The sequence below is a fragment of the Hemibagrus wyckioides genome, linkage group LG06, assembly GCF_019097595.1.
Source record: "Hemibagrus wyckioides isolate EC202008001 linkage group LG06, SWU_Hwy_1.0, whole genome shotgun sequence".
Lineage (NCBI taxonomy): Eukaryota > Metazoa > Chordata > Actinopteri > Siluriformes > Bagridae > Hemibagrus > Hemibagrus wyckioides.
This window is the reverse complement of record NC_080715.1, coordinates 4528372-4553642: the sequence shown is the minus strand read 5'-3', so window position 1 is coordinate 4553642 and position 25271 is coordinate 4528372. Positions and strand designations below refer to the sequence as shown.

Sequence of the window (25271 nt, the reverse complement as noted above, 5' to 3'; positions counted from 1 at the left end):
AGAAAGCAGTGAACATGAACTGGCTTTAATATCGCTCTGTAATTAGGAGTGCAGTTACATTAGAAATGGACACATATTTTCACACCCATGCGTTTGCCTGTCACTGGCACTTCCACTAGCCAGTAAATATATCCAAGGTGTTGATTTCTGCGGCGCATTCGGTCCATAGCACGCATCCCTGCTATGAAATACACAGTTTGATAAGTGTAAAAGGATCGCTCTAGTAAACAGCTTCGAGAGAACTGGCGAAACCCGACACGCGATGAAGTGCGAAGTTTGTGATATGAGACACCGCTGGAGGTCGGACATCATCACATGAAATGGACCAATGTTACTTGTTACAGAATCTAACAGATCAAGTCTATTAACGTAATCCATATGAATAAAGTCCTCAGATGTAGATCCTCATAAAGACACTTTCTGTCTGTGACACGGCCACATGTTACACGAATCACCCGCAATCTGCTATTGCACTTAAAGTCAAACCTGTAAACCTCACACCACTCATTACATTAGGCTTAGATGACAGCCTTAGGCCTTCAGCCATAGCCTTATTTGAGTCGGCTTAGTGGCTAATCTTGCGGTCACACTGCTAAATCTGGACAACGCCCAGGTTAAAGAACAACTCCAATCTTTTTCAACTTAACCTCTGGTTATACTGGGACTGTAGTACAGATTTAATTACACATGAATAAATGAAGAAACAAAAAATTATAACACACTATATTGCCAAAAGTATTGGGACACCCCTCCAAATCATTTTCAGGTGTTGTTTTTCAGGTGTCGGGCTCGGCCCCTTAGTTCCAGTGAAAGGAACTCTTAATGCTTCAGCTTCATACCAAGACATTTTGGACAATTTCATGCTCTTTGTGGGAACAGTTTGGGGATGACCCCTTCCTGTTCCAACATGACAAACCAAGGTCCATAAAGACATGGATGAGTGAGTTTGGTGTGGAGGAACTTGACTGGACCTGCACAGAGTCCTGACCTCAACCCCATAGAACACCTTTGGGATGAATTAGAGCGGAGACTGTGAGCCAGACCTTCTCGTCCAACATCAGTGCCTGAACTCACAAATGCGCTTGTTAAGGAATGGTCAAAAATTCCCATAAACACACTCCTAAACCTTGTGGAAAGCCTTCCCAGAAGAGTTGAAGCTGTTATAGCTGCAAAGGGCGGGGCAACTCCATATTACATTCATGTGCATGTAAAGGCAGACGTCCCAAAACTTTTGCCAATATAGTGTACAAGTCTTGGGGCACTTGTTGGGGGCAGGTGATTAACATAAAATGTTAAGGAATAAATGGAAAAAAATATAATGTAAATGAATTGAATAATGAAATCTCCTTATTTTAGAGATTTTCAGGAGGAACGTGCGGTCACGCAAATGTGTTTTAAATGAATGATTTAATTCAGTTTGAGCACCTTTACAGAATTGCTGGACAGGCCACGCCCACAATGTTGTAATATTTGCTTTATATAGCCACGTGTTTTAAAAGCTCCAATTAAAAAAAACTGCCATTAGACTTTGCTTATAAGTGAATTTAGTTATTAAAGTACTAGGTAATCACACACACACACACACAGGGCTGATATGACGAATTTTGTACAGGTTAAAAACGCTTGGGTTTTCCTTGAAAATGTCACTCTGTTCATATATTTTATCACATTTGACAAAGAGTATTTTCTCCTGCGTACATTTGTCAGGAAGGAGAGCCAAAATGAAGACGACCGGGGAACAGACTTCAACATCAGCTTTCCAGGAAAGCAGGAAAGTGATTGGTGGAGGTACGTTCCCTGGGTACGAGCGTGCTGTCAGGATTTAAGCTATGTCTCTTGGCAGGATGTCGCCCCTGACTAATGAGCTCAGGTTATTGAAGGCAGGGATGTTAAAACAGTAAAATGATAAAACAATGTCGAGACACGCAGTCACAAAAATGTATATTTATATGAGGCACATCATTTCAAATCATTTTCGAAAGCTTTCTTTTCCAAAATCTTTCTAAATATTTCTGAACTTACAGAAAAAAGGTAAATAATGCCTTTAACAGGTGCCTTTTAAAACAACCTTTTACATCCAAGCTGCTGCTGTGACGTGAGTGCTGACGTCAGCAGGTAAGAAACGCTCATTTAACCCTGCATCCTGTTGCGCTGCGGTGAGACCAACGGAGACTTTTTGTAGGCATTTGTCGCCACCAAGTGGCCAAACATATTATTACAGGCAAAATAAATATGAAACAACCTGCTACACTGTGTAATATCTCTATAGCAAAGTACAGCAATTTTACAGAAATGTGAAACATCACGTCATACACTATACTGCCAAAAGTTTTGGGACACCCCTCCAAATCATTGAATTCAGGTGTTGTGTTTCAGGACTCGGGCTTGGCCCCTTAGCTGCAGTGAAAGGAACTCTTAATGCTTCAGCTTCATACCAAGACATTTTGGACAATTTCATGCTCTTTGTGGGAACAGTTTGGGGATGACCCCTTCCTGTTCCAACATGACTGCACACCAGTGACCAAAGCAAGGTCCATAAAGACATGGATGAGTGTGTTTGGTGTGGAGGAACTTGACTGGCCTGCACAGAGTCTTGACCTCAAACCCATAGAATATCTTTGGGATGAATTAGAGCAGAGACTGTGAGACAGACCTTCTCGTCCAACATCAGTGTCTGACCTCACAAATGAGCTTCTAATGGAATGGTCAAAAATTCCCATAAACACACTCCTAAACCTTGTGGAAAGCCTTCCCAGAAGAGTTGAAGCTGTTATAGCTGCAAAGGGCGGGACAACTCCATATTACATTCATGTGCATGTAAAGGCAGATGTCCCAAAACTTTTGGCAATATTGTGTACAGTGACATCTCTAATGATGCGGCGTTCTGAGATACAAACCTTATTGTGTGTGAACACGACCCTCAGCTCAGGCTTGATGATGGCATAAGCCATGAGCAGATCCTGGACCTTCTTCAGCTCGTCTTTGCACTTCTTGCTGTTGGAGTAATACTGCCTCCTGACAGGAAGGTTCTTGAACAGTTTCAGCGCACACACAGTGGTACCTGTGGGAAGACAGCAGGATGTTTCTGCGGATGTTGTTTGTGTAATATCGGAAATATGTATTTATATATATTTAATATGATCGTGACACGTTTACCTTGTCCTAGGTGCGAGGGCCGCTGAGAGACCACACACCCCTTGAAGTCGAGCGTGTACTGAGTGCTGATGTCATCGTCAGCTGTTTTGGTGGCGATGACGACCTGGAAGTGAAAACAACACTGACCTTTACATAATAAAAAGCACAGATTAACCCTCTGGATATATTAAACACACTTACACACAGATATCTGCTGTTTTTTAATCAGATTTCTGGTTTATGCTGAGTTTTCCTTTTCTTTTTATTCAAGAAAGTTATCCAAACATGACTGTGTCTGGATTTAAAGACTAAATTCCAAACAATCCATTAGACGAGCTATTATTAAGGACACAATCATCCCTGTGGGTTATAAAAGAGCTGAAATATCACCTCAGAAACGGCACATATGGACCCCAGAGCTTCTCCTCTGAAGCCGTAGGTCTGGAGACGCTCCAGATCTTCATGGCAGGAGATTTTAGAGGTGTAATGTTTCACCGCCATCACAGGAGCATCAGCAGCTTTGATTCCAGAGCCGTTGTCTCGCACCTCGATACGATCCAAGCCATAATTCTCCTAAAATCAAAACACGACCTTATTACTGAGTGACCCGCTGCAGCTGTTCAGCATATTTTTCTGAATTATTAACTGAGAATGTCTAGAAATGTTCTAAAATTATATATAAGTATAATTTAGTATTTAACAATACTCAGAAAATCTGAGAAAAAAACTGAGAAAAAATACTGAAGGAAAAAAACTGAGAAGAAATTCTAAAATAATAATCTAGCATACCAGAATATCAAGACAATTCTAAAATTATAATTTAGTGTCTGAGAAAATTCTATAATTTTAACAAAGTATCTCACAATACTGAGATAAAATTCTAAAATGATGATTTAATATCTCAGAATACCGAGAATAATTCTAAAATTATAATTTAGTATCTCATAATACTGAGAACAAATTCTAAAATATTAATTTAATAACTCAGAATAATGAGAAGAATTTTAAAGTATAATTTAATATAAAAAAAATATCAAGAAAAATTCTTTCTTGATCATTTAGTATCTCAGAAAAATGAGAAAGTTCAGTTGAAAAAAAAAAATCTAAATTTTTTATAATTTAGTATAACAAAATATCAAGAAAAATACAAAAATTATATATATAAGTATAATTTTGTATCTTAGAATATCGAGAATAATTCTAAAATTTTAGCAAATGATCTCACAATACTGAGAAAAAAATTATAATTTAATACCTCAGAATATTGAGAAAACAAATCTAAAATTCTAATTCAGTACCTCAGAATAATTAGAAAAAGTCAAAACTTGTAATGTATTATTTTGGAATATTGAGAAAAATGCTACAATGATAAATTCAGTATCTTAAAATAATGAAAAAGGTTTCTAAAATTGTAAAAATTTGGTATCTCAGGAGTCGTCTTTGGAGGACTGTCAAAACTTTCTTATTGTTATTCGATTCTTCAACAAGTAAAATCCTGTAAGAATTAAAACTCTAATAAAAACCTGAATATCAACATTAGGCAGCGTAAGACACAAGAAGACTACAAAAAACTGAAAAATGAAGGAAGGACAGTAAAGAGAAAGACAAACACTGTGTTATAATCTCCAGCATCATTTGGTTTTCATGAGCACGATTCGAAGGTTTTAGACATATTCATGAATTTACCAGTTTGATTTCTAGGCTTGTGGATCCAGCATCAAGCGAGTTCTCGATCAGCTCCTTAACGACGTTTAGGACAGACGTGATCACCTGAGAGCTGGACAGTAGCCGCACCGTGTCTGGGGGAAGAGCCTTCATGCCTCATTCAGCTTCAGAGAAGGAGAGAAGATGGATCCATTAGAGACGTGATAGGAATCTTTTTATTTAAATCTCATTCTTTAAGCCTTTCATGTATAAATTATTTGTAAAAAACAGATAAATCTAGATTCTTTAGATATTTTAAAATGAATAACTTCAAAGATTAAAAAAAGGGCAAACATCACAAAATATCTCAGCTTTCCTTTCAACTGATCCATCCACTAACATCCTGCAGCTTCAGGAAATCATCTCTTGTCATTCATTACAATATGAAAAAGTCAAAGATCTCATAATCCCGTGATCATTCGCAGTGCAAACCTAATTTCTGTCGCTGTAAAATTCAGTAACTCTGCTTGCTCGCCTTGTAGGCGTTCAGTTAGAGCGAGAATCTTAACTTTTCAAGGATTAAACTTTCACTAATGCTTTATAAAAGCACACTGCATTACTGTACATAGCACTTATAACAAATCAATATATAAAAGAACGCTAAAAAGAGGTATTACGCATCAAATATAATTGTTATACATCAGACACAGAAAGGTGGGACACCGGTTCTTGATACACTATATTGCCGAAAGTATTGGGACACCCCATTGAGTTCAGGTGTTATTTTTCAGGGGTTGGGCTCGGCCCCTTAGTTCCAGTGAAAGGAACTCTTAATGCTTCAGCTTCATACCAAGACATTTTGGAAAATTTCATGCTCTTTGTGGGAACAGTTTGGGGATGACCCCTTCCTGTTCCAACATGACTGCACACCAGTGACCAAAGCAAGGTCCATAAAGACATGGATGAGTGAGTTTGGTGTGGAGGAACTTGACTGACCTGCACAGAGTCCTGACCTCAACCCCATAGAACACCTTTGGGATGAATTAGAGTGAAGACTGTGAGCCAGACCTTCTCGTCCAACATCAGTGCCTGACCTCACAAATGCTCTTCTAGAGGAATGGTCAATGCTTTGGTCACTGGTGTTCAGTCATGTTGGAACAGGAAGGGGTCAGTCCCAAACTGTTCCCACAAAGAGCATGAAATTGTCCAAAATGTCTTGGTATGAAGCTGAAGCATTAAGAGTTCACGTTCACTGGAACTAAGGGGCCGAGCCCAACCCCTGAAAAACAACACCTGAACTCTATGATTTGACTATATGACAATATAGTCTATGTTCAATTAATCAGTGTCACCTGATCTTCACTCTATACATCTAACAAAAGTCAGGAGATGCAGCTGCTACATCCCTACATCACACATTTTGCGTCCTTCAAATAACTGCTAGCAAATATTTTGGTTCATCAAACTTAATCAGATTCACGTACTGTATTTCACAAGTGTAAAGAACATTTCACACGAAAGCAGTTAGAGAGAATAAAGTGCTGCAGGAGCTTAGGCTTACCACTTCGATTCATAACGATAACACAAAATATGCCCTGATACAACACAATATGATTTTTTATTTGATTTCAGAGTCATTCTCAATTATTATAACGTACACCGATCAGGTAGAACACTGTGAGCAGTGAGAGGTGAAGTGAATAAGACTGATGATCTCCTCATCATGGCACCTGTTAGTGGGTGGGATATATCAGGCAGCAAGTGTACATTTTGTCCTCAAAGTTGATGTGTTAGAAGCAGGAAAAATTGACAAGTGTAAGGATTTGAGCGAGTTTCACCTAAAAGGCCCAATTGTGATGGCTAGACCACTGGATCAGAGCATCTCCAAAACTGCAGCTCTTGTGGGGTGTTCCCGGTCTGCAGTGGTCAGTATCTATCAAAAGTGGTCCAAGGAAGGAACAGTGGTGAACCGGAGACAGGGTCATGGGCAGCCAAGGCTCACTGATGCACGCGGGGAGAGAAGGCTGGCCCGTGTGATCCGATCCAACAGACGAGCTACTGTTGCTCAAACTGCTGAAGAAGTTAATGCTGGTTCTGATAGAAAGGGGTCAGAATACAGTGCAGGACGGGTCAGAGCTGTTTTGGTAGCAAAAGACAATATTAGGCAGGTGGTCATAATGTTATGCCTGATCAGTGTATGGTAGACTTTTGAAAGTGTTACATTTACTAGAAAATCCGGTGGTCTGCAATTGTCTATAATAATTTATTTGATTGTGTGCAATCATTCATTTTAAATCGATGTATCAATCCAAATGGAATGCATAAAGGCTAATAAAATTGTATGAGTAGAAGTATTAGTTATCATCTTCATCAGACAGGATGTTATAATTATTATTATTATTATTATTATTATTATTATTATTATTATTATCATTATTATTACTCTTTCAGCTTTTCCCTTCACTGTCCTGTACACCTTCCCCTTGATTCTCGCTGATATTTTTCTATCACACAGAACTCCTGACACCTTTCTCCTCCCATTCCAACCTGCATGCACTCGCTTCTTTACCTCTTCCCACACTCTCCATTACTCTGGACTGTTGACCTCAAGTACTTAAACTCCTGTATTTATGCACATTTGGTTTATTCATAAATTAAATCTCTGGTGACTCCAAGGTTAAGAACCTATGAGTTAGAGACTCATCTTTCCTCCATGCACAGTGTCTGCTCTTCATCCTCCAGTTTTATAACACATATGGAACTTTTGGAGGTGTTTTAACTCAGAAGTGGTTTTAAAACCAGGCAGATCCAGCTGCTGATCTGCTCAGTTGTGGCCTAGATCCACCGACAGACAGGTTAAAGAAGGAGAAAGTAATTCTCCATACAGAGTACAGTCAGTGTCTTCATAGTGCACCAGTACAGTTACAGCACAGGATGGAGATAAACACCGGTGCAATAGATTTATTCTTATAATCGATACAGCAAAGCGCAGTCATTTATTCTACATTTACAGTTTTATTAAATTTGTTAAATTACTCACAAAAGGATGAAATCCTGGAATATTTTTATTTTTATACAGCAATAACCATGCCGAGTCTCCAACGCGGAAGTAAATCCCAAAATAATCACAATTAAGCGCGTATTTCTTTTTGACGTCATCTACAATTCTCTGTTCCGATTGGCTGCGCTGGTGTTCCGTCATCTTTACTCGGTTGATAGACCAATCACAGCGCAGACTTGAAGGTGAAGCGATGTTTCTACGTCAAAGAATTTAACTTAAAAACTAAAAACAACGATATGTTTATGATCTATATTCTTGGAATATATAAAGTGTTGTTTTTAGTAAAGTATTTCGCACTTTCTGAGAATCTCCCCGCCCCCGTTAGCGAGTCTGCAGAGGTGTAATTGGAGGATACACTTTTAGGGGGCGGGTCCACGCCTTAAGCTATTTACCAGTGCGAACCTAGGCATAAAGAGAGGACGAGTGTTAGAGCAACAGGGTCCGGGAACAGGGTTTTTTATTAAATTAGTTTATTTTCTGATTAAGGTAGGTTATTTCTATTTCATAGATTGCAAAATGACATTATTTTTCATTTACGTTCATGTTGGCGTTGATTTATCTTTGCAGCCGAAAGCAAATCAACTGGTGTTGTGTTGATTTAGTCTTTTTAAGTCTCAGTGGGCTGTGTCCTAATCAGCACCCTCGCGCACTACCTAGTGAGTGAATAGTGAGAGCTGCGGATTGGGACACAGCCGGTCTAACGGTGTTGTTTTAGTCTCTGCATTAAAGGCCGTGGATTATTATTATTATTATTTTAATATTAAAGCATGTAGAAATGGATAAAAACAACCCCGAAACAATTTGTAATCATGGAAAAATAAAATAAATTTTATCTTTAGCTATTTAGCAACCTGTGCTAACTAAGGACTAGCGAGCTAGCTAAACCAAGTCCGCTAGCCTGAAGCTAGCTAGTAAACATCTGCGTTTTCTTAACGCATTGCAAGGTTGGCTTTAAAAACAAATATTGCATCAGAGAAGAAATGCAGAGGTTCAAAATGCATTTTGTTTGGGGGAAGAAATATCACTGATTTAAATATTGGAAATTTAATTCATTAATCAATCATTTTTAAGGCTGCGCGTGAGATTTAGGTGCACGCGCGCTTTGTTTGTCTTGAGTTAATGTTTTGGATTTTTGTCCATGTTTAATGTGGATTTTTAGGTTTTTTAATAGATTAAAATCATATTAATCATCATGAAGCGACACTATAATTGTACTCTTTTGCTCTTATTTAATCTATTCGACTAGCCATTCTACATTCCCTTCAGGTAAATGAATGATATTTATTAATATTATGATCGTTCTTTATTTTACTTGTACCTCTTTACAGCTGAAATAAGAGTATTGTTTATTTACAGGAAGATAACTAACCGGACATGATAAGCGTACACTTGTGTATAAAATGTGTATATATGTTGTTATGATATTTCTTTAATCAGAGCATGAGATCAGGAACAGATGTGTGAAACGTGGCATCTGGTCAGATATGATGGTGTAAAGTCTTATCAGCCGTGTGGGGTTATGTAAGAGGACAGGGATGAGCACACAGACCGTGTTGGGAAACTCTGAACTTTGCATCTAAAAACTGACAAACAAGCCAGCTGAAGTGGGTTATTTAAATCAGAGAGGACAGAAAGTGCCTTCCTCTGCAGGAATGTTCAGGTTTAAAGTGTTGATTTTGTGAAATCGAAGGAAACAAATCTGTCAGGAAAAAAGATAGTGCTCCCTCAGTCCTATTTCTCCCAGTCCAGTCTCTCAGGCTCGTTGAATTACAAATTAGGTTACAGGAAGAAATTTTTAGAATAGTTTTATTATAGAATAGAAAATAATAGTTTAGAAGTCATTTATTTATTTATTTATTTATTTATCTATCTATCTATCTATCTATCTATCAAGAATGTTAAGGAAAGAAACGGTGAAATGTGAGAAATCATGAAGGAAACTCTTGCTCAAATGGTGCCGATCAGGGACTGGCCGACCGGGAACGGCGCCGATCAGGGACTGGCCGACCGGGAACGGCGCCGATCAGGGACTGGCCGACCGGGAACGGCGCCGATCAGGGACTGGCCGACCGGGAACGGCGCCGATCAGGGACTGGCCGACCGGGAACGGCGCCGATCAGGGACTGGCCGACCGGGAACGGCGCCGATCAGGGACTGGCCGACCGGGAACGGCGCCGATCAGGGACTGGCCGACCGGGAACGGCGCCGATCAGGGACTGGCCGACCGGGAACGGCGCCGATCAGGGACTGGCCGACCGGGAACGGCGCCGATCAGGGACTGGCCGACCGGGAACGGCGCCGATCAGGGGCTGGCCGACCGGGAACGGCGCCGATCAGGGGCTGGCCGACCGGGAACGGCGCCGATCAGGGGCTGGTCATTGTTGGAGCAGTGCAGCAGACAGTGAAACCGTCTGTGTAACACAATTGAACAGTATTTAATGAAGGTCATGTTTTTGTCGCGTCTCATTGAGGGATTTGATGATTTTCCAGCTCCAGTATTTTGAAATGCCAGAGGAAAACCATGACTGATCTAGTTCCTCTGTATTATTATTATTATTATTATTATTATTATTATTATTATTATTATTATTATATAGTATTATATACCTGAGGTGTTTCAGACTCGGACGCTGCGTCTCACATGTATCTTAGTTCCGCAGACGATGTTTGGTTTTGTTAGATGTTCAGAGAACCAATTTTTGTGTGTGTTTTAGAATTGTGCGACTCTGAGCGAGCTGATACCAAACTACAGCCTTGGAAAAGTGTTTGTTTTCCTTCCGGTCTTTGCTGTAGCGACCGGAGCGAGTATACACATGTGGATTTGGGGAAAATCTGTTGTTGGTCTTTATTAATGACAATATAAATGCTAGAAAAGTTTAAACACACACTTCATGGATAATTGCTGTAGATTCAGGCTGGATGAGATGACAAAAATATCACATTAAAATAATTTAGGTAACAGATTGACGGCCAAACCAAAATGCTGCATTAAAACTGAACCTTTATCGTGTGTTTAAGAGAATTTTCCAAAAGGTTTTTTGCCTGAAATAAAAGAACATAGCGAATTTTTTAGACCATTTTTGTGTGTAACACTTACATTATCATTTAATTCATTAATTAAATAAATAAAAATCTAGTGGTAAAAAAAAAAAGACAATTTGCCAGAATTTTTAGGTGTCACAATCTTGGGCATGGTGTCAATTTTTAAAAATAAATAAAAGTAAATAAATAAAATAATAATAAAAAAAAACCTAAACTTTTTGCTCAGGAGTTTATTTGTAAATATTTCTTTTATTTAAATGCACGGGTAATAAAAAATAAACGCATCAGAATACCAACAATATATGAGAAGATTGTATCATGACATCATTTATCACAATATTTCTATCATATCGTATCGCTCGGGTCAACTGTACATATCTTTTCCCTAGATGAGAAAGAAACAAAAAAAGGGCAACTTTTCCAGTGTTCACACTGTAACCAGTCCCTCAGCGGGACCAGGCATCCTCACATCTTCCTCACGTCCTCCTCACGTCACTTAATAAGCGTCATGTGTCACTGCAAGTGTTTGTATTGTTTCTGAAGGACTGCACTGTTATATAAAGCCACGTTATTAAAGAGTGTCACTAAATGACTGTCATATGGCAGGTGTGGTGGCGCTACAGTCCTCTTCCTGTTTTTCTACTTTATTTCTCTTTTAATTCAGACTATTTTTCTCATTGTTAATTCCATTTCATTTTTCCCCTTTGCTTTTACAGATAATTCTATTTCTGTTTTAATTCTGACTATTTTTTCATTAATTCTATTTACCAATAATTCTGTTTGTTAATTCTGACTATGTTTTTAAAAATCATTTTTAATTTTATTTTTTCCTTTTGTTTTTACTGATAATTTTATTTGTTTTAATTCTGACTATATTATTCACATTTTTAATTCTGTTCTTTTTTCCTTTTGTTTTTCACCAGTAATTCTTTCTTTTTTCATACTGACTACATTTTTCTTTTTTAATTTAATTTTACCCCATTGCTTTTATCAATAATTATTTTTCTGTTTGAATTCTGTTTTTTTCTCATTAATTCTCTTTACCAATAATTCTATTTGTTAGTTCTGACTTCTTCTTCTTTTTTTCATTTTTAATCAATTTAATTTTTTCTCTTTGTTTTTACTGAAAATTGTTTGTTTTTAATTCCAACTCTATTTTTATCTCTTTTTTAAAAAATTCTATTTTATTTTTTAATTCTACTCTTTATGACCCAGGCAGTCAGAAAGGAAAGCAGATCACTATGATTCTGTAAGAGACAAATAAAATTTCATGTTTAAATACACATCTATAGCTACGTTAGAGCCGCTTGCCGTCATTATGGTGACACATTAGGATCATGATAGCTGTTTTTCTTTAAGTCTGTTAAGTCTGTATTCTGTCACAGGGACATCTTTATCTCCAGAATGATTAGCACTCTATTAAAATTAAAAAAAAAATCAATTAACCTACAGCCCTCACCTAAACCAAATGAAACATTTGTCTAGACCAACTTTTATTACTTAATAAACAACGCAATGATTTCTATATTTAATGTCGTGTAAATTCCACAAAACAAGTTAGTTCCTGTTTCCACTCGCCTTATAGCATCTATAAACAGTCTTTCTCTCGCTAACCTCGTCTCTCTTTTTTCCTCTTTCTTGAAGTTAAAATAAAAATAATACACACCGATTGGGCATAACCAGAGTGACCAGTGTGAGGTGAAGTGAATAAGACTGATGATCTCCTCATCATGGCACCTGTTAGTGGGTGGGATATATTAGGCAGCAAGTGAACATTTTGTCCTCAAAGTTGATGTTAGAAGCAGGAAAAATGGACAAGCATAAGGATTTGAGCGAGTTTGATGAAGGGCCAGATTGTGATGGCCAGACCACTGGATCAGAGCATCTCCAAAACTGCAGCTCTTGTGGGGTGTTCCCGGTCCGCAGTGGTCAGTATCTATCAAAAGTATCCTTTAAGTCCTGTAAGTATCCTTTAAGTGGACCACGGAGGCTCGACCTTTCAACTTACAGGACTTTAAGGGTCTGCTGCTAACATCTTGGTGCCAGATACCACAGCAGGGATCTGTAGATATTTCAGGGATCTAGTGGATTCCATGCCTCAACAGGTCAGGGCTGTTTTGCCAGCAGAAGGGGGACCAACACAATATTAGGCAGGTGGTCATAATGTTATGCCTGATCGGTGTACTTAGAAAGTTAATGATTCATCATGTTCCTGAGAAACAGCAAAGAAGCATAAACTCCTTTGTCTGAAAGCTTGACACTGGAGAATCCTTCCAGTAAATACTTAAATGTCTTTTTAAAATGTTTATTAGATTACGAGGATTGTCTCTGCGGAAAAGGCTTTGAACTGTTGCTATAGAGACGATCGTGCGTCCGAGCGAGTGTATATTAATGTAAACCTGCGCGGCTCTTGCAGAGAACTAATCCACACCTTCTGACCAATCAGAGTGCAGAATTCTACACAGTCGTGCAGTGATGTTTCTCTTTTTAGATGTTGTGTATTAACCTGCTGGTGGTGTTCCTCAGGAGGTCAGGATGAATGTTGGTGTAGCCCACAGCGAGGGGAACCCCAACACTCGTGTCATGAACAGTCGGGGGATCTGGCTGACGTACGCGCTCGGCGTGGGAATGCTTCATATTGTGCTCCTGAGCATTCCGTTCTTCAGCGTTCCCGTGGTGTGGACTCTCACCAACGTTATTCACAACTTGGTAAGTCCTCCATGTTTTACTGTTTTTTTAATGATATTTTATTCCACAGCATTTTCTCTCTGAACAATCGGTGCATCCTGACTCCCACACCAACAAAGAGGCGAGACGTCGGTGTGACGCAGGCGGGCAGCCGAGTTTCCTGCCATTTTTATCTTCATGTAACAATCCTGTTTTCTTGAAGCAGTCTGTTACCCCCCTGTGAGTTCCCTGTCAAGGCAAAGGGGCGGAGCTAAGCCAAGAGACCTGAAATGAGAGAGAACCCATTCAATGTCCATTCAGTTCTTACTGAGAGTTAAAGTGAAGGAGCTTGTATATCTTGTGTGGATTTGATTAAGAAGTAGCCTTTGTCACATGTACGTTGGAGTGTCTGGGTCAGTGCGCAGGGTCAGCCATGATACAGTGCCTCCTGGAGCAGAGAGGGTTTGCTTAAAGGTCCCAACGCTGGCAGCTTAGCAGTGCTGAGGGTTGAACTCTGATCTTCCGATCAACAACCCAGAGTCTTAACCACTTGAGCTAAATTATATTGCCAAAAGTTTTGGGACACCCCTCCAAATCCTTGAATTCAGGGTTTGGGCTCAGCCCCTTAGTTCCAGTGAAAGGAACTCTTAAGCTTCAGCTTCATACCAAGACATTTTGGACAATTTCATGCTCCCAACTTTGTGGGAACAGTCTCCACTCTAATTCATCCCAAAGGTGTTCTATGGGGTTGAGGTCAGGACTCTGTGCAGGCCAGTCAAGTTCCTCCACACCAAACTCACTCATCCATGTCTTTATGGACCTTGCTTTGGTCACTGGTGTGCAGTCATGTTGGAACAGGAAGGGGTCATCCCCAAACTGTTCCCACAAAGTTGGGAGCATGAAATTGTCCAAAATGTCTTGGTATGAAGCTGAAGCTTAAGAGTTCCTTTCACTGGAACTAAGGGGCCGAGTCCAACCCCTGAAAAACAACACCTTTATTTAATGATTCGGAGGGGTGTCCTAAAACTTTTGCCAATATAGTGTAACACCACCCCACAAAAAAGTGCGTTGCTCTGGATAAAGGCGTCTGTCCAGTAATGTAAATGTATATATCTGCTGCTGTTGTCAGAGTTGAAAGATTCTGAAGTACTAAAAGAAAACTATTAAAATAGTAGTGTGAGATCTCTGATGTTCCATGTTTCCATGTTATCTCTTTCAGGGAATGTATGTGTTCATGCACGCGGTAAAAGGGACACCATTCGAGACTCCAGACCAGGGCAAAGCCAGACTCCTCACACACTGGGAACAGCTGGATTACGGCGTACAGTTCACATCGTCCAGAAAGTTCTTCACAATTTCACCCATCATTTTGTACGTATTTGTGCGTTGTCTTTTTTTTAAACATTTTTATTTTTCAAAACAGTTTTGTTTTCTCTCAGATTTCTACCTTATAAGTGACAAGGTGCATCAGATTCTGCAGAAACAAAGATTTCTTTTTCTTCATACTCATGTCTGTGTTGATCATCTGCTCATTTGCATTGTGCCCCCCAAAACTCCATAAAAGGTAAAGTGCAGAGAAAAATGGGAGCACAAAACGAACAGAAAAAGTCCAGTTTCGTAACCAGGACATTCATTTTACTCTATATTCCCAAAAGTTTCGGGACACCCCTTCAAACCATTGAGTTCAGGTGTCGGGCTCGGCCCTGTAGTTCCAGTGAAAGGAACTCTTAATGCTTCAGCTTCATACCAAGACATTTTGGACAATTTCATGCTTTGTGGGAACAGTTTGGGGATGACCCCTTCCTGTTCCAACATGACTGCACACCAGTGACCAAAGCAAGGTCCATAAAGACATGGATGAGTGAGTTTGGTGTGGAGGAACTTGACTGGCCTGCACAGAGTCCTGACCTCAACCCCACAGAACACCTTTGACTGTGAGCCAGACCTTCTCATCCAACATCAGTGCCTGACCTCACAAATGCGCTTCTAGAGGAATGGTCAAAAATTCCCATAAACACACTCCTAAACCTTGTGGAAAGTCTTCCCAGAGGAGTTGAAGCTGTTATAGCTGCAAAGGGCGGGACAACTCCATATTACATTCATGTGCATGTAAAGGCAGACGTCCCAAATCTTTTGCCAATATTGTGTAGTTTCAACACAAAGAATGTTTAGATGTTTAGTTTCAGTCTGCAGCCCAATCTCCGTCTCCATGGTTTCGAAAGTGGTTTCTCCATGTTCATCTCATGACAGCAGAACTACAGTGGCCAAGAAGTACAAGACACAATAACTGATTCGAAAACACAAGGACGATTCAGACAGAGCGGAAAAGGTAGGTGTAGTTTGCGAATGGAATTCTTACCACTGATTGGACGAGACATCTATCACTCAAGATATGCAGGAAGTAGGAAATTGTGTATGGAACATTATTTCTTGTACATGTGTGGAGTCCTGCCTACACTTTAAACAATTTTTTTCAATAGTGCAACTTTAAATCTTTTAAAGAAAATAACAAACATTTATGTTTATAAGAAAATGGAGTTCATTCAGCACTATTTTAAGAAAGGGTGTTCATATGGCGTGATTTTGGATATACTCATAGTGTATTATGGTGTAAAGATTAGTTAATGATCTCTAAAAACACCAGAAGAATGCAGGAATGTTTCAGAGACTAAACTATTTTAGATTAAAGGATGTAAAGAGTGCTATAAGAGCAGAGCTGTGTTCATACACTTCCTACTGCTGCAGCCTGCTGGACTTCCTGTAGATAGTGAGCGACACATGTCTCATCCAATCAGAGGGAAGAATTCCATTCATAAACTATACCTACCTTTTTATAGTTTTATTTATTTATTTATTTATTTTATTTTACTTTTTTCAGATTTGTTATTTTTGTTTTGCACTTCTCGGCCACCGTACCTAACACACACCAGCACATCCTACACACACAGCCTGACTCTAACCTCTAACCTTTCACCTCTTTCAGATATTTCCTGACGAGCTTCTACACCAAGTACGACACGGCTCACTTTGTGATAAACACCGCGTCCCTTCTGAGTGTCCTCATCCCCAAACTGCCCCAGCTCCACGGAGTCCGGCTCTTCGGAATCAACAAGTATTAATCATCCAGAGGGAAGGACGCTGAGAAGTGTCTCTCTCTCTCTCTCTCTCTCTCTCTCTGTCTCTCTCTCAGTTTGCAGTTTTGTACAGAGTATAATTAAGTGTCTGTCTTTGCCTAGATGCACCTCGGGGCGGACGTGATGACGCCTCAAGCATTAACTTAAAGACATAAATATTTAATTCCTTTTCTTTCGGCTCCCTCATGGATCTGGGCTGGCCCGGGTTTCACAGCTGAGGCGGTGTTGGTTTCGTTCGTTTCGTTTGGATTTGTTTGTAGGTGCGCACTAACTTGAGGCTTTTTTTTCCTTTTTGATTTCTAAAGGTTTTAAAAGCAAACAAAAACGATTCTTTATAAGAGTCGGATCATGTCGTCTTTTCAGTGTTGGTCTTTAGAAAAAGAAGGGGGGGGTAAACAATAAAGACTTGCATGATTTTTTTTTGCAGAAATCGTTTGTTAGATGAAGTATTTTGATAGGTTTATGCAAAAAAAAGAAGAAGAAGAAGCAAGCGTGCATTAACAAGGTTTTAGTGTTTACTGATCGAGTCTGAGGATGTTTATGTACTCGTTCCAGTCGGTCTGCTCATTTATTAGGAGTAACTGTGAATCTCTTCAGGAGCAGAGAGGCTCTGTTTATTCATGGTATTAACTGGAGCTCAAACAAACCCTGTGTCTAATAAAGGCTGATTTGTGCTCTCTCTCTGTCTGAGTGTCTCTCTCTCTTTCTCTGAGTGTCTCTCTCTCTTTCTCTGAGTGTCTCTCTCTCTTTCTCTGAGTGTCTCTCTCTGTCTGTCTCCATCTGAATGTGTCTGTGTGTCTCTCTCTCTCTCTCTTTCTCTTCCACCACCCTGAAGTGTTTTTATTCTTCTTTCCTTTAATACTTTTATACAATTTTTTTAAGCAAAAAAAAAAAGAAAAAAAAAAAAAGATAAGTTCTGTGTTCATTACACTGAAACGGTACTATGCTTACTACAGACTGGGTGTTACCATGGCAACAACACAACACCCAATCCAGCGGTGGTTTCTTCACCAACTATATTTGTTTTTGTTGAAGGAGCAAACAAATAAATCTGATATTTTCTGTTTGTGTGTGTATGAAATGTCCATTACTCTATATTCATCAACATTATTATAAAAAACTCATCACCACCACCTTCTGACCAATCAGAATCCAGGATCTGACCGCATTGTGATGTCACTCTACAGTACACAAGTGTGTATTCACTCGTGGAACATCAACAAAAACAAACCGAGCATTAAAACTGTGACTACTTGTGATGTCACAGTGGGTTTTATTACTGACCAATCAGCAGCTTTGCTTCAAACCCATAACACACAGAACAACACACTCAGAAGCTCTCTCACTCCCTCTCTCTCACCCTCTCTTTCTCTCTCTTTCACACTCTCACTTGCTGGTCTTTCTCTTTTTTTCTTTATTCTTTTCTTTCATTTCTTTATCCCTGTTTTTTCTTGATTATTTTTTTTCTTCCCTCCTTTTCCTCTTTCTTCCCATCCTTGATTTATTTATTTATTTATTTTTTGTTTCTCTCTCCTTTTACATTTTAAATATTGCCTTTATACCTATAGCTTTATTCATCTTTCTTCTCCTTCTACACTTTCTTTCTTTAATTCTAGTCTTTTTCCTCTCACCCCTTTTCTTCTTTTTTCACATTTTCCTGTCTTAATTCATCTTTCTCTTTTTTTTTATCCTTCTCTTTTTTAAAATTCTTTTTCTTTTCTGTATTTTTCAGGGTCATTTTGTTTTTCCAGTCTCTTTCTGTCTCTCATTTTCCCCCCACAATTCTTTTTATCTTTAATTATCTTTCTTTCTCTCCTTTTTTTCTTACTTTTTGCTTTTCTGGTATTTTGTTTCTCTTACAGCTACAATTTCCTATTAATGCATGGACTCTTTCTCACGCTCTTTTGTAATTATTTCTTCTTTCCGTCTGTTTTTAAAACACTCAGGTTGATCTGGTCAAAGTCTTTAAACACCAAAACTTCGGGAAACAAACGGTTCAGCAGGAATCACTGAAAGGTTTATACTCAAATTACCAAAAATAAATAAATTTTTTAAAGTATTATTTATTTATATAAAATAATAAATGATTCAGTACCTGAGATTCAGTGTGGAAAATATTTTTAAATATTAAATTATAATAAATATGATTTTTTTTTTCCCTGTGCAGAGAATATTTGCATAAAGACTAAATTATATTTTGTTTTATATTTATCGAAGATAAAACCTTTATTTATTTTTATATTAATTTAAATATAATTATTTAATGATTTTTTTTTTAAGATTAAATGTGTTAAAGAGGCAAGCTTTACCAAAATCATATGAAAATATCTTTAATTAAGAACCAAATAAAATTTAAAATGGAAAAAGAAAAAATCCATTAATTAAAATCAGTGTTGAGGAAAGGAGTCAGTGTAGTAGAGTCAGTTCCTCGCAGGTCTGCCTCATGACTCCTTTATAAACGTCAAAGTGATGATTCAGCCCTTTCTGGCAGTGGATTTTAAACTTGGTGCCCAAAGCACCGTCCGGAGAACTCGCTCCGTAGAAAACTCGGCTGATCCTGGAGTGGACGAGAGCCATGGCGCACATCACACAGGGCTCTCTGGTGACATAGAGCTCGTACCCGGTGCAGATGTATGGCTGGGCGCTTTCCTCAGACGAGATCAGTGGGTCCGAGACGGTGTATCTGCACGCTGGGTGTTTCCCGTAGGGATACACTCCTCCTCCTTGTGCCCAGGCCACCAGGTCGATACACACCATCACAGCGTGGTGAAGTGGATGATCTCGGGTCAGATCGTGACCCACGGTGATGATCCGTCCTGATTTGGGGTCGACGATCGCAGCACCTACAGCATCCATGCCTTCCTCGCGTCCGGACCTCGCAGCCTCCACTGCGGCCGTCATGTATTCCTGGATTTTGGCTTGCTGGCTGGACGTGAAGAGCTGTCCCGTCAAACCGAGCGTGACTTGTTTGTCCTCGTGGAAGGATGTTGGCCAGTGAAGGCTCGCTCGCTCGAACTGCGGACGTGTTAGAGGAGCTCGGGCTGGGATTCGGACCAGGAAAGGTTCTCCCAAGCCTTTGAGGTTAAAGTCTTTCGAGGTCAGGAGATCGGTCAAAGTTGGACGCCGAGTTTGTGCGCTGATGGAGATGTCACTGACGAGACACACGATCACTTCTAACGCATGAGGACTGCTCTTGTCCTTGCAAGCTCTCACTCTTTTAATATGCTGGAGATCCGCTAAAGGATGGACCACAGACAGGTCTTTGACCAGACGCGAGGTTTGGCGTTTATCAGTGATCGGGACGGCGTAAGCGTCCAGCAGTGTCACCTCCTCAGACATTTCATCGGACAGGACAGGAATCACATGCCAAGAAGAGTCTGGATCAGACTCCATGCCTTTTCTCTTTTTAGTCTCGGGCTCCATTTTAAACATTTACTTTCAATTAAAGCACACAGCTCACAGTCCAGTGGCATGTTAACGCCACATGTTCTTCATTGTGAAGCCCTTTTCACAGTTTCATACGAAATATTCTAGAAAATTCTGCTTTCTCTTGTATTCATATTCTGCTTGTAGGGCTAAGCACGTGACTAACCGCGGCTCGTGAGAGGAAACTTAATAGGTTTAGAAAATTAAAAAATGATCAAATTTAAATACTGGTGATAAATAACATTTAAAAAAAACTGTTTTTTTGTTTTTCTTTTAAAATAAAAATCCCACGTTTAAGAGGAAAAAGGTCCTGCGGTGCAAATGTTGTCCGTCAGTATTTTGCAAATCCCTAGAAACAACGTCCACTATTCAAGGTTCCAGTCTTTTCTGTGAAAGAATTAACTCGTGGTAAATACTAAATAATAATCAAAATAATAACTTCTGAATATATTTACTTACCATATCTAATTATAATATTTTAAACCAATCAGTTAATTGCACAAAGTCTCCTTTATTAAGCGGAACAACATCAAATGTTTTTGTTGCGCATCGGAACTACTTTCCGTGTCGGCGTTTTTACTCCCACTCGTATTGCGTCCGAGCCCGCGTACTGTATTTTGATTGGTTGGTGTTGTCTGGATTCTGCGCAATGGTTGGCTACATTCCGTATAACGCGCCAAATCCGCTTTTTTTTGAGTTTGAGCTAGCAGCCAATCACAGACGAGGGGGGCGGGAATAGTATGAATACGGGTGGGAAAAGTTTGAAGGACGGCTTGATAGTGAAATCCGGCGGTCATTTGCGATGGGTTTATAACGTAGTTTTTGTGTTTGTAGTAAAATCGCCGTTTATGTAGGACAGGACGATGATTTGTACAATTATTTTTGATTGGTATGATTGGAACAAGTGTGTAGTTTAGGTGTAGTAGGTGATCCGGTTCAGCTCGCAGTATGTTTGCCCGTAAAGCATTAGACAGATCAGTGAAATGCGCGTTCATGAGATATCGAGCGTGCAGAGAAGCTCCTGAGATCAGAGCCAGGGTGGTGTTGGGCATCGAGACGAGCTGTGATGAGACAGGAGCTGCTGTGATGGACGAGACTGGGGCGATCCTCGGAGAGTCTTTACACTCCCAGAAAGAAGTGCACTTGAAGTAAAGAAGCCTTCATTTCCACGCGTTTGCACTTTAACCCTTTCATGCACAGCGTCCACTCTTACAGAGAGGCGAATTAATGCTGTTTTTAAAAAAGATATTAAATATAACTCACCTCCAAATCACTCGAGACCTTCACATGACATGCACTCTGTTGCCAAAAGTTTTGGAACACCCTTCCAAATCATTTAATTCAGGGGTTGGGCTCGGCCCCTTAGTTCCAGTGAAAGAAACTCTTAATGCTTCAACTTCATACCAAGACATTTTGGACAATTTCATGCTCTTTGTGGGAACAGTTTGGGGATGACCCCTTCCTGTTCCAACATGACTGCACACCAGTGACCAAAGCAAGGTCCATAAAGACATGGATGAGTGAGTTTGGTGTGGAGGAACTTGACTAAAGTCCTGACCTCAACCCCATAGAACACCTTTGGGATGAATTAGAGTGAAGACTGTGAGCCAGACCAAAACTGGGACGTCTGCCTTTACATGCACATGAATGTAATATGGAGTTGTCCCGCTCTTTGCTGCTATAACAGCTTCAACTCTTCGGGGAAGGCTTTCCACAAGGTTTAGGAGTGTGTTTATGGGAATTTCTGACCATTTTCACCATTCCTCTAGAAGCGCATTTGTGAGGTCAGGCACTGATGTTGGACGAGAAGGTCTGGCTCGCAGTCTCCACTCTAATTCATCCCAAAGGTGTTCTATGAGGTCAGGACTCTGTGCAGGCCAGTCAAGATATACACTACCTTGTTTTTGGATCTGAATCTGTAATAACAACTGAGGAGATTCACAGATATTAAAGATCAGACTTCTAAAGAGTATCCGGTCTGATCCGATCTCAAACCAGGGTTTAGTTTAGTGAGGTATCAGGAACGAGAAGAAAACTGCTGATGTTTGTGTTCTGGCTCATGTTTCTCTCCTGTGATCTATTAGTGAGCTTTTAAGCCACTTTCCCTGTTCAGGATTGTGTTTTAACAGTGCTCTTTCTCCCTCAGAGCAGGAGGCATCATCCCGCCTGTGGCCCAGCGCCTCCATCGAGAGAACATTAGCAGAGTGGTGCAGGAGGCTCTGGACAGGAGCGGCGTGACGGCACGTGAACTCGACGCTGTGGCTACGACGGTCAAACCGGGTCTGGCGCTGAGCTTGGGTGTTGGCTTACACTTCAGCCTAGGTTTTGTGAGACAACACGAAAAGCCGTTCATCCCCATCCATCACATGGAGGCCCACGCTCTAACTGTCAGGATGCTCCAGCACGTGGAGTTCCCCTTCCTGGTGCTGCTTGTGTCGGGAGGTCATTCTCTCCTGGCGCTGGCGAGGGGCATCGATGATTTCTTACTGTTAGGCCAAACACTAGACGAGGCTCCAGGAGACACTCTGGATAAGGTATCAGTGACACCGGTCACAATGCTAAGACATGTCTGCACTCAAGCTACACTACATTGCCAAAAGTTTTGGACGCCTGCCTTTACATGCACATGAATGTAATATGGAGTTGTCTCGCCCTTTGCAGCTACAACAGCTTCACCTCCTCTGGGAAGGCTTTCCACAAGGTTTAGGAGTGTGTTTATGGGAATTTTTGACCATTCCTCTAGAAGCACATTTGTGAGGTCAGGCACTGATGTTGGATGAGAAGGTCTGGCTCACAGTCTCCGCTCTAATTCATCCCAAAGGTGTTCTATGGGGTTAAGGTCAGGACTTCAGTCAAGTTCCTCCACACCAAACTTGCTTATCCATGTCTTTATGGACCTTGCTTTGGTCACTGGTGTGCAGTCATGTTGGAACAGGAAGGGGTCATCTGCAAACTGTTCCCATAAAGCCTGAAATTGTCCAAAATGTCTTGGTATGAAGCTGAAGCATTAAGAGTTCACTTTCACTGGAACTAAGGGGCCGAGCCCAACCCCTGAACTCAATGATTTGGAGGGGTGTCCCAATACTTTTGGCAATGAAGTGTACGATGTTTATATAACCACAAGTTATATAAGAGTTTTAGTCTAATAACCATCAGTAACTCGACAGCAGTCACAAAGTCTCATCGATAGCATAATAAAAATAATGGTGCAATCTAACACACACACACACATTTTAAAACTTTCTGTTTGGCTATGCTAAACAGAAATGTGTGATTGACCTGTTACTATAGAAATGCCGACGAATCATCAGCTTCTGACCAGTACAGAAATGAAGCATGCGGTTCTGGTGTGTTCAGTCTGTCTGGGTTTTTTTTTTTAACACAGGTAGCGAGACGTCTGTCTCTGCTGAAGCACCCGAAGTGTGACGGTCTCAGCGGTGGACAAGCCATCGAGGTTTTAGCAAAGGAAGGAGATCGTCTGCAGTTCCAGTTTAAACCGCCCATGGGTCAGCACTACGACTGCAACTTCTCCTTCGCTGGTGTTCGCAACCAAGTGACCATGGCTATAAAGAAGAAAGAGAAGCAGGAGGGTAATTATCCTCTATTTATCTCAGGCGCAGGTTCTCAGGCATGATACTGATGCTGTGTTTCTGCAGGGGTTGAGCCAGGGCAGTTACTCTCCTGTGTGCAGGACATCGCTGCAGCAGTGCAGCACACCGTCGCATCACACATCGCCAAGCGCACACACAGAGCCATTTTATTCTGCAGAGCTTGCGGCCTTTTACCACAAAACAACCCGACTCTGGTAAATTCACCACACTGACCTCTTCATACACATTCCTGTAATCAAATACTTTAATCTCTCTCTCTCTCTCCTTTTCTCCCTTTCTGTCTGTGTCTGTCTGTCTGACTCTCTCTCACTCGCGCTCTCACACACTCTCTCTGTCTCTCTTTCTCTCTCTCTCTCTCTCTCTCTCTCTCTCTCTCTCTTTCACTCTCGGTCTGTCTCTCTCGCTCACTCTCTATCTTTTTGTCTATCTGACATCCCTGTCTCTCTCTCTTTCTCTCTCTCTCTCTCTTTCACTCTCGCTCACTCTCTATCTTTTTGTCTATCTGACATCCCTGTCTCTCTCTCTTTCTCTCTCTCTCTCTCTTTCACTCTCGGTCTGTCTCTCTCGCTCACTCTCTATCTTTTTGTCTATCTGACATCCCTGTCTCTCTCTCTTTCTCTCTCTCTCTCTCACACACTTGTGCACACTGCCCTCTGCAGGTCGTATCAGGAGGAGTAGCAAGCAACGAATACATCAGAGAGACTCTGAGGATCGTCACTGATGCTACAGGAATGCAGTTGCTCTGTCCTCCGGCTAAATTCTGCACAGATAACGGAGTGATGATCGCATGGTACGGAGAGAGAGAACGTCTTGTCACACGGTTACTCACTAATAATATAATATCACATTAAAGAACTTTCGGGAAAGAACCCTCTTCGCTGTTTGAATGTCTGATACAGTGTTAGGGTTGCTGTAGTGAGCATCAGGGAAGTTAAATCATGCGCTCCATGAAAACTTGTAGGAAATAAGTTTTTTTTAAAAATAAACGGAATTCCAATCGTAATTCCTGCTTGGAAAGTCTGGAATTTCAGTAAAAGACATCATTAACACATAATCGAAGACTAACAATAAAGAGGTTTTAACTATTAACAGATAAAAGTATAGTGTAGTAAAATATTCAAGCTTGTGTGTTTTTTATTGCTGACCTGAAGCCTAGAAACTCCTTTAACCTGAGCTACATTTGTCTTCAGGAACGGTGTGGAGAGATTAAAGGCAGGAAAAGGGGTAGTGTCACACACTCAGGAGGTCACCTATGAGCCCAGGTGAGTCCGGGACACCTTTCTATCACTGATTCTGACACATGAAGCTCATCGTTCTCATTTTTATTCCCGTAACAATGTGTATGCTTTGTTTCCTCTCAGAGCTCCTCTGGGCAGAGATATCTCTGCAGAGGTCAGAGACGCTACCATCAAGGTTCCTGCTTTAAAACTGAAGATTAAAAATTAGAGTTGGATTCAACAGAATAAAATAATGTCAAATTTAGAATAGAAACTGTGGATTGTGGTGTTGCTCGAACCCAGACACCAGTGCAGTGTGGAGTCACTGATCTGA

At 40.4% G+C, this 25271-nt stretch overlaps 4 protein-coding genes across 9 annotated transcripts in view; 2 read left to right on the top strand and 2 right to left on the bottom strand.

Moving 5' to 3' along the window:
• Nucleotides 1-7915, bottom strand: part of pms1 (PMS1 homolog 1, mismatch repair system component) — a 28976-nt gene extending 21061 nt beyond the window's left edge. The window contains exons 1-6 of one of the 2 annotated variants that reach the window (XM_058393422.1): nt 7820-7895; nt 6618-6873; nt 4822-4964; nt 3526-3708; nt 3157-3259; nt 2898-3061 (exon numbers count right to left, since the gene is read on the bottom strand). In XM_058393422.1, the coding sequence (XP_058249405.1) occupies nt 2898-3061; nt 3157-3259; nt 3526-3708; nt 4822-4953 (582 nt within the window). In that variant the 5' untranslated portion in view covers nt 4954-4964; nt 6618-6873; nt 7820-7895. Of the gene's footprint in view, nt 1-2897; nt 3062-3156; nt 3260-3525; nt 3709-4821; nt 4965-6617; nt 6874-7819 lie in introns of both variants that reach the window. The other variant, XM_058393424.1, reaches the window with a different exon arrangement.
• A 294-nt stretch (nt 7916-8209) lies between these two features.
• On the top strand, nt 8210-17749 carry ormdl1 (ORMDL sphingolipid biosynthesis regulator 1). Of its 4 annotated transcripts, none has more exons than XM_058392840.1 (4): nt 8239-8326; nt 13409-13591; nt 14769-14920; nt 16533-17749. In XM_058392840.1, the coding sequence occupies exons 2-4, from the start codon at nt 13418-13420 to the stop codon at nt 16666-16668; spliced, it is 462 nt and encodes a 153-aa protein (XP_058248823.1). In that variant the 5' UTR covers nt 8239-8326; nt 13409-13417; the 3' UTR covers nt 16669-17749. The 4 variants fall into 4 exon arrangements, with proteins under 4 accessions (XP_058248820.1, XP_058248823.1, XP_058248821.1 ...); XM_058392839.1 differs by lacking the exon at nt 8239-8326 and adding an exon at nt 8391-9106; XM_058392837.1 differs by lacking the exons at nt 13409-13591; nt 14769-14920; nt 16533-17749 and adding an exon at nt 9735-11510 and having other exon boundaries at nt 8210-8326.
• A 1257-nt stretch (nt 17750-19006) lies between these two features.
• Nucleotides 19007-20591, bottom strand: adat3 (adenosine deaminase tRNA specific 3). Its single transcript, XM_058391541.1, has one exon. It carries the CDS (start codon nt 20113-20115, stop codon nt 19090-19092), a length of 1026 nt encoding a protein of 341 aa, XP_058247524.1. The 5' UTR covers nt 20116-20591; the 3' UTR covers nt 19007-19089.
• Nucleotides 20592-20844: 253 nt separating this feature from the next.
• osgepl1 (O-sialoglycoprotein endopeptidase-like 1) lies at nt 20845-25219 on the top strand. 2 transcript variants are annotated; one of them, XM_058391539.1, is made up of 7 exons: nt 20845-21257; nt 22256-22643; nt 23495-23699; nt 23766-23914; nt 24380-24510; nt 24911-24982; nt 25082-25219. In XM_058391539.1, the coding sequence occupies exons 1-7, from the start codon at nt 21058-21060 to the stop codon at nt 25164-25166; spliced, it is 1230 nt and encodes a 409-aa protein (XP_058247522.1). In that variant the 5' UTR covers nt 20845-21057; the 3' UTR covers nt 25167-25219. The 2 variants fall into 2 exon arrangements, with proteins under 2 accessions (XP_058247522.1, XP_058247523.1); XM_058391540.1 differs by having other exon boundaries at nt 21120-21257; nt 22261-22643.
• The last annotated feature ends 52 nt before the right edge of the window (nt 25220-25271 follow it).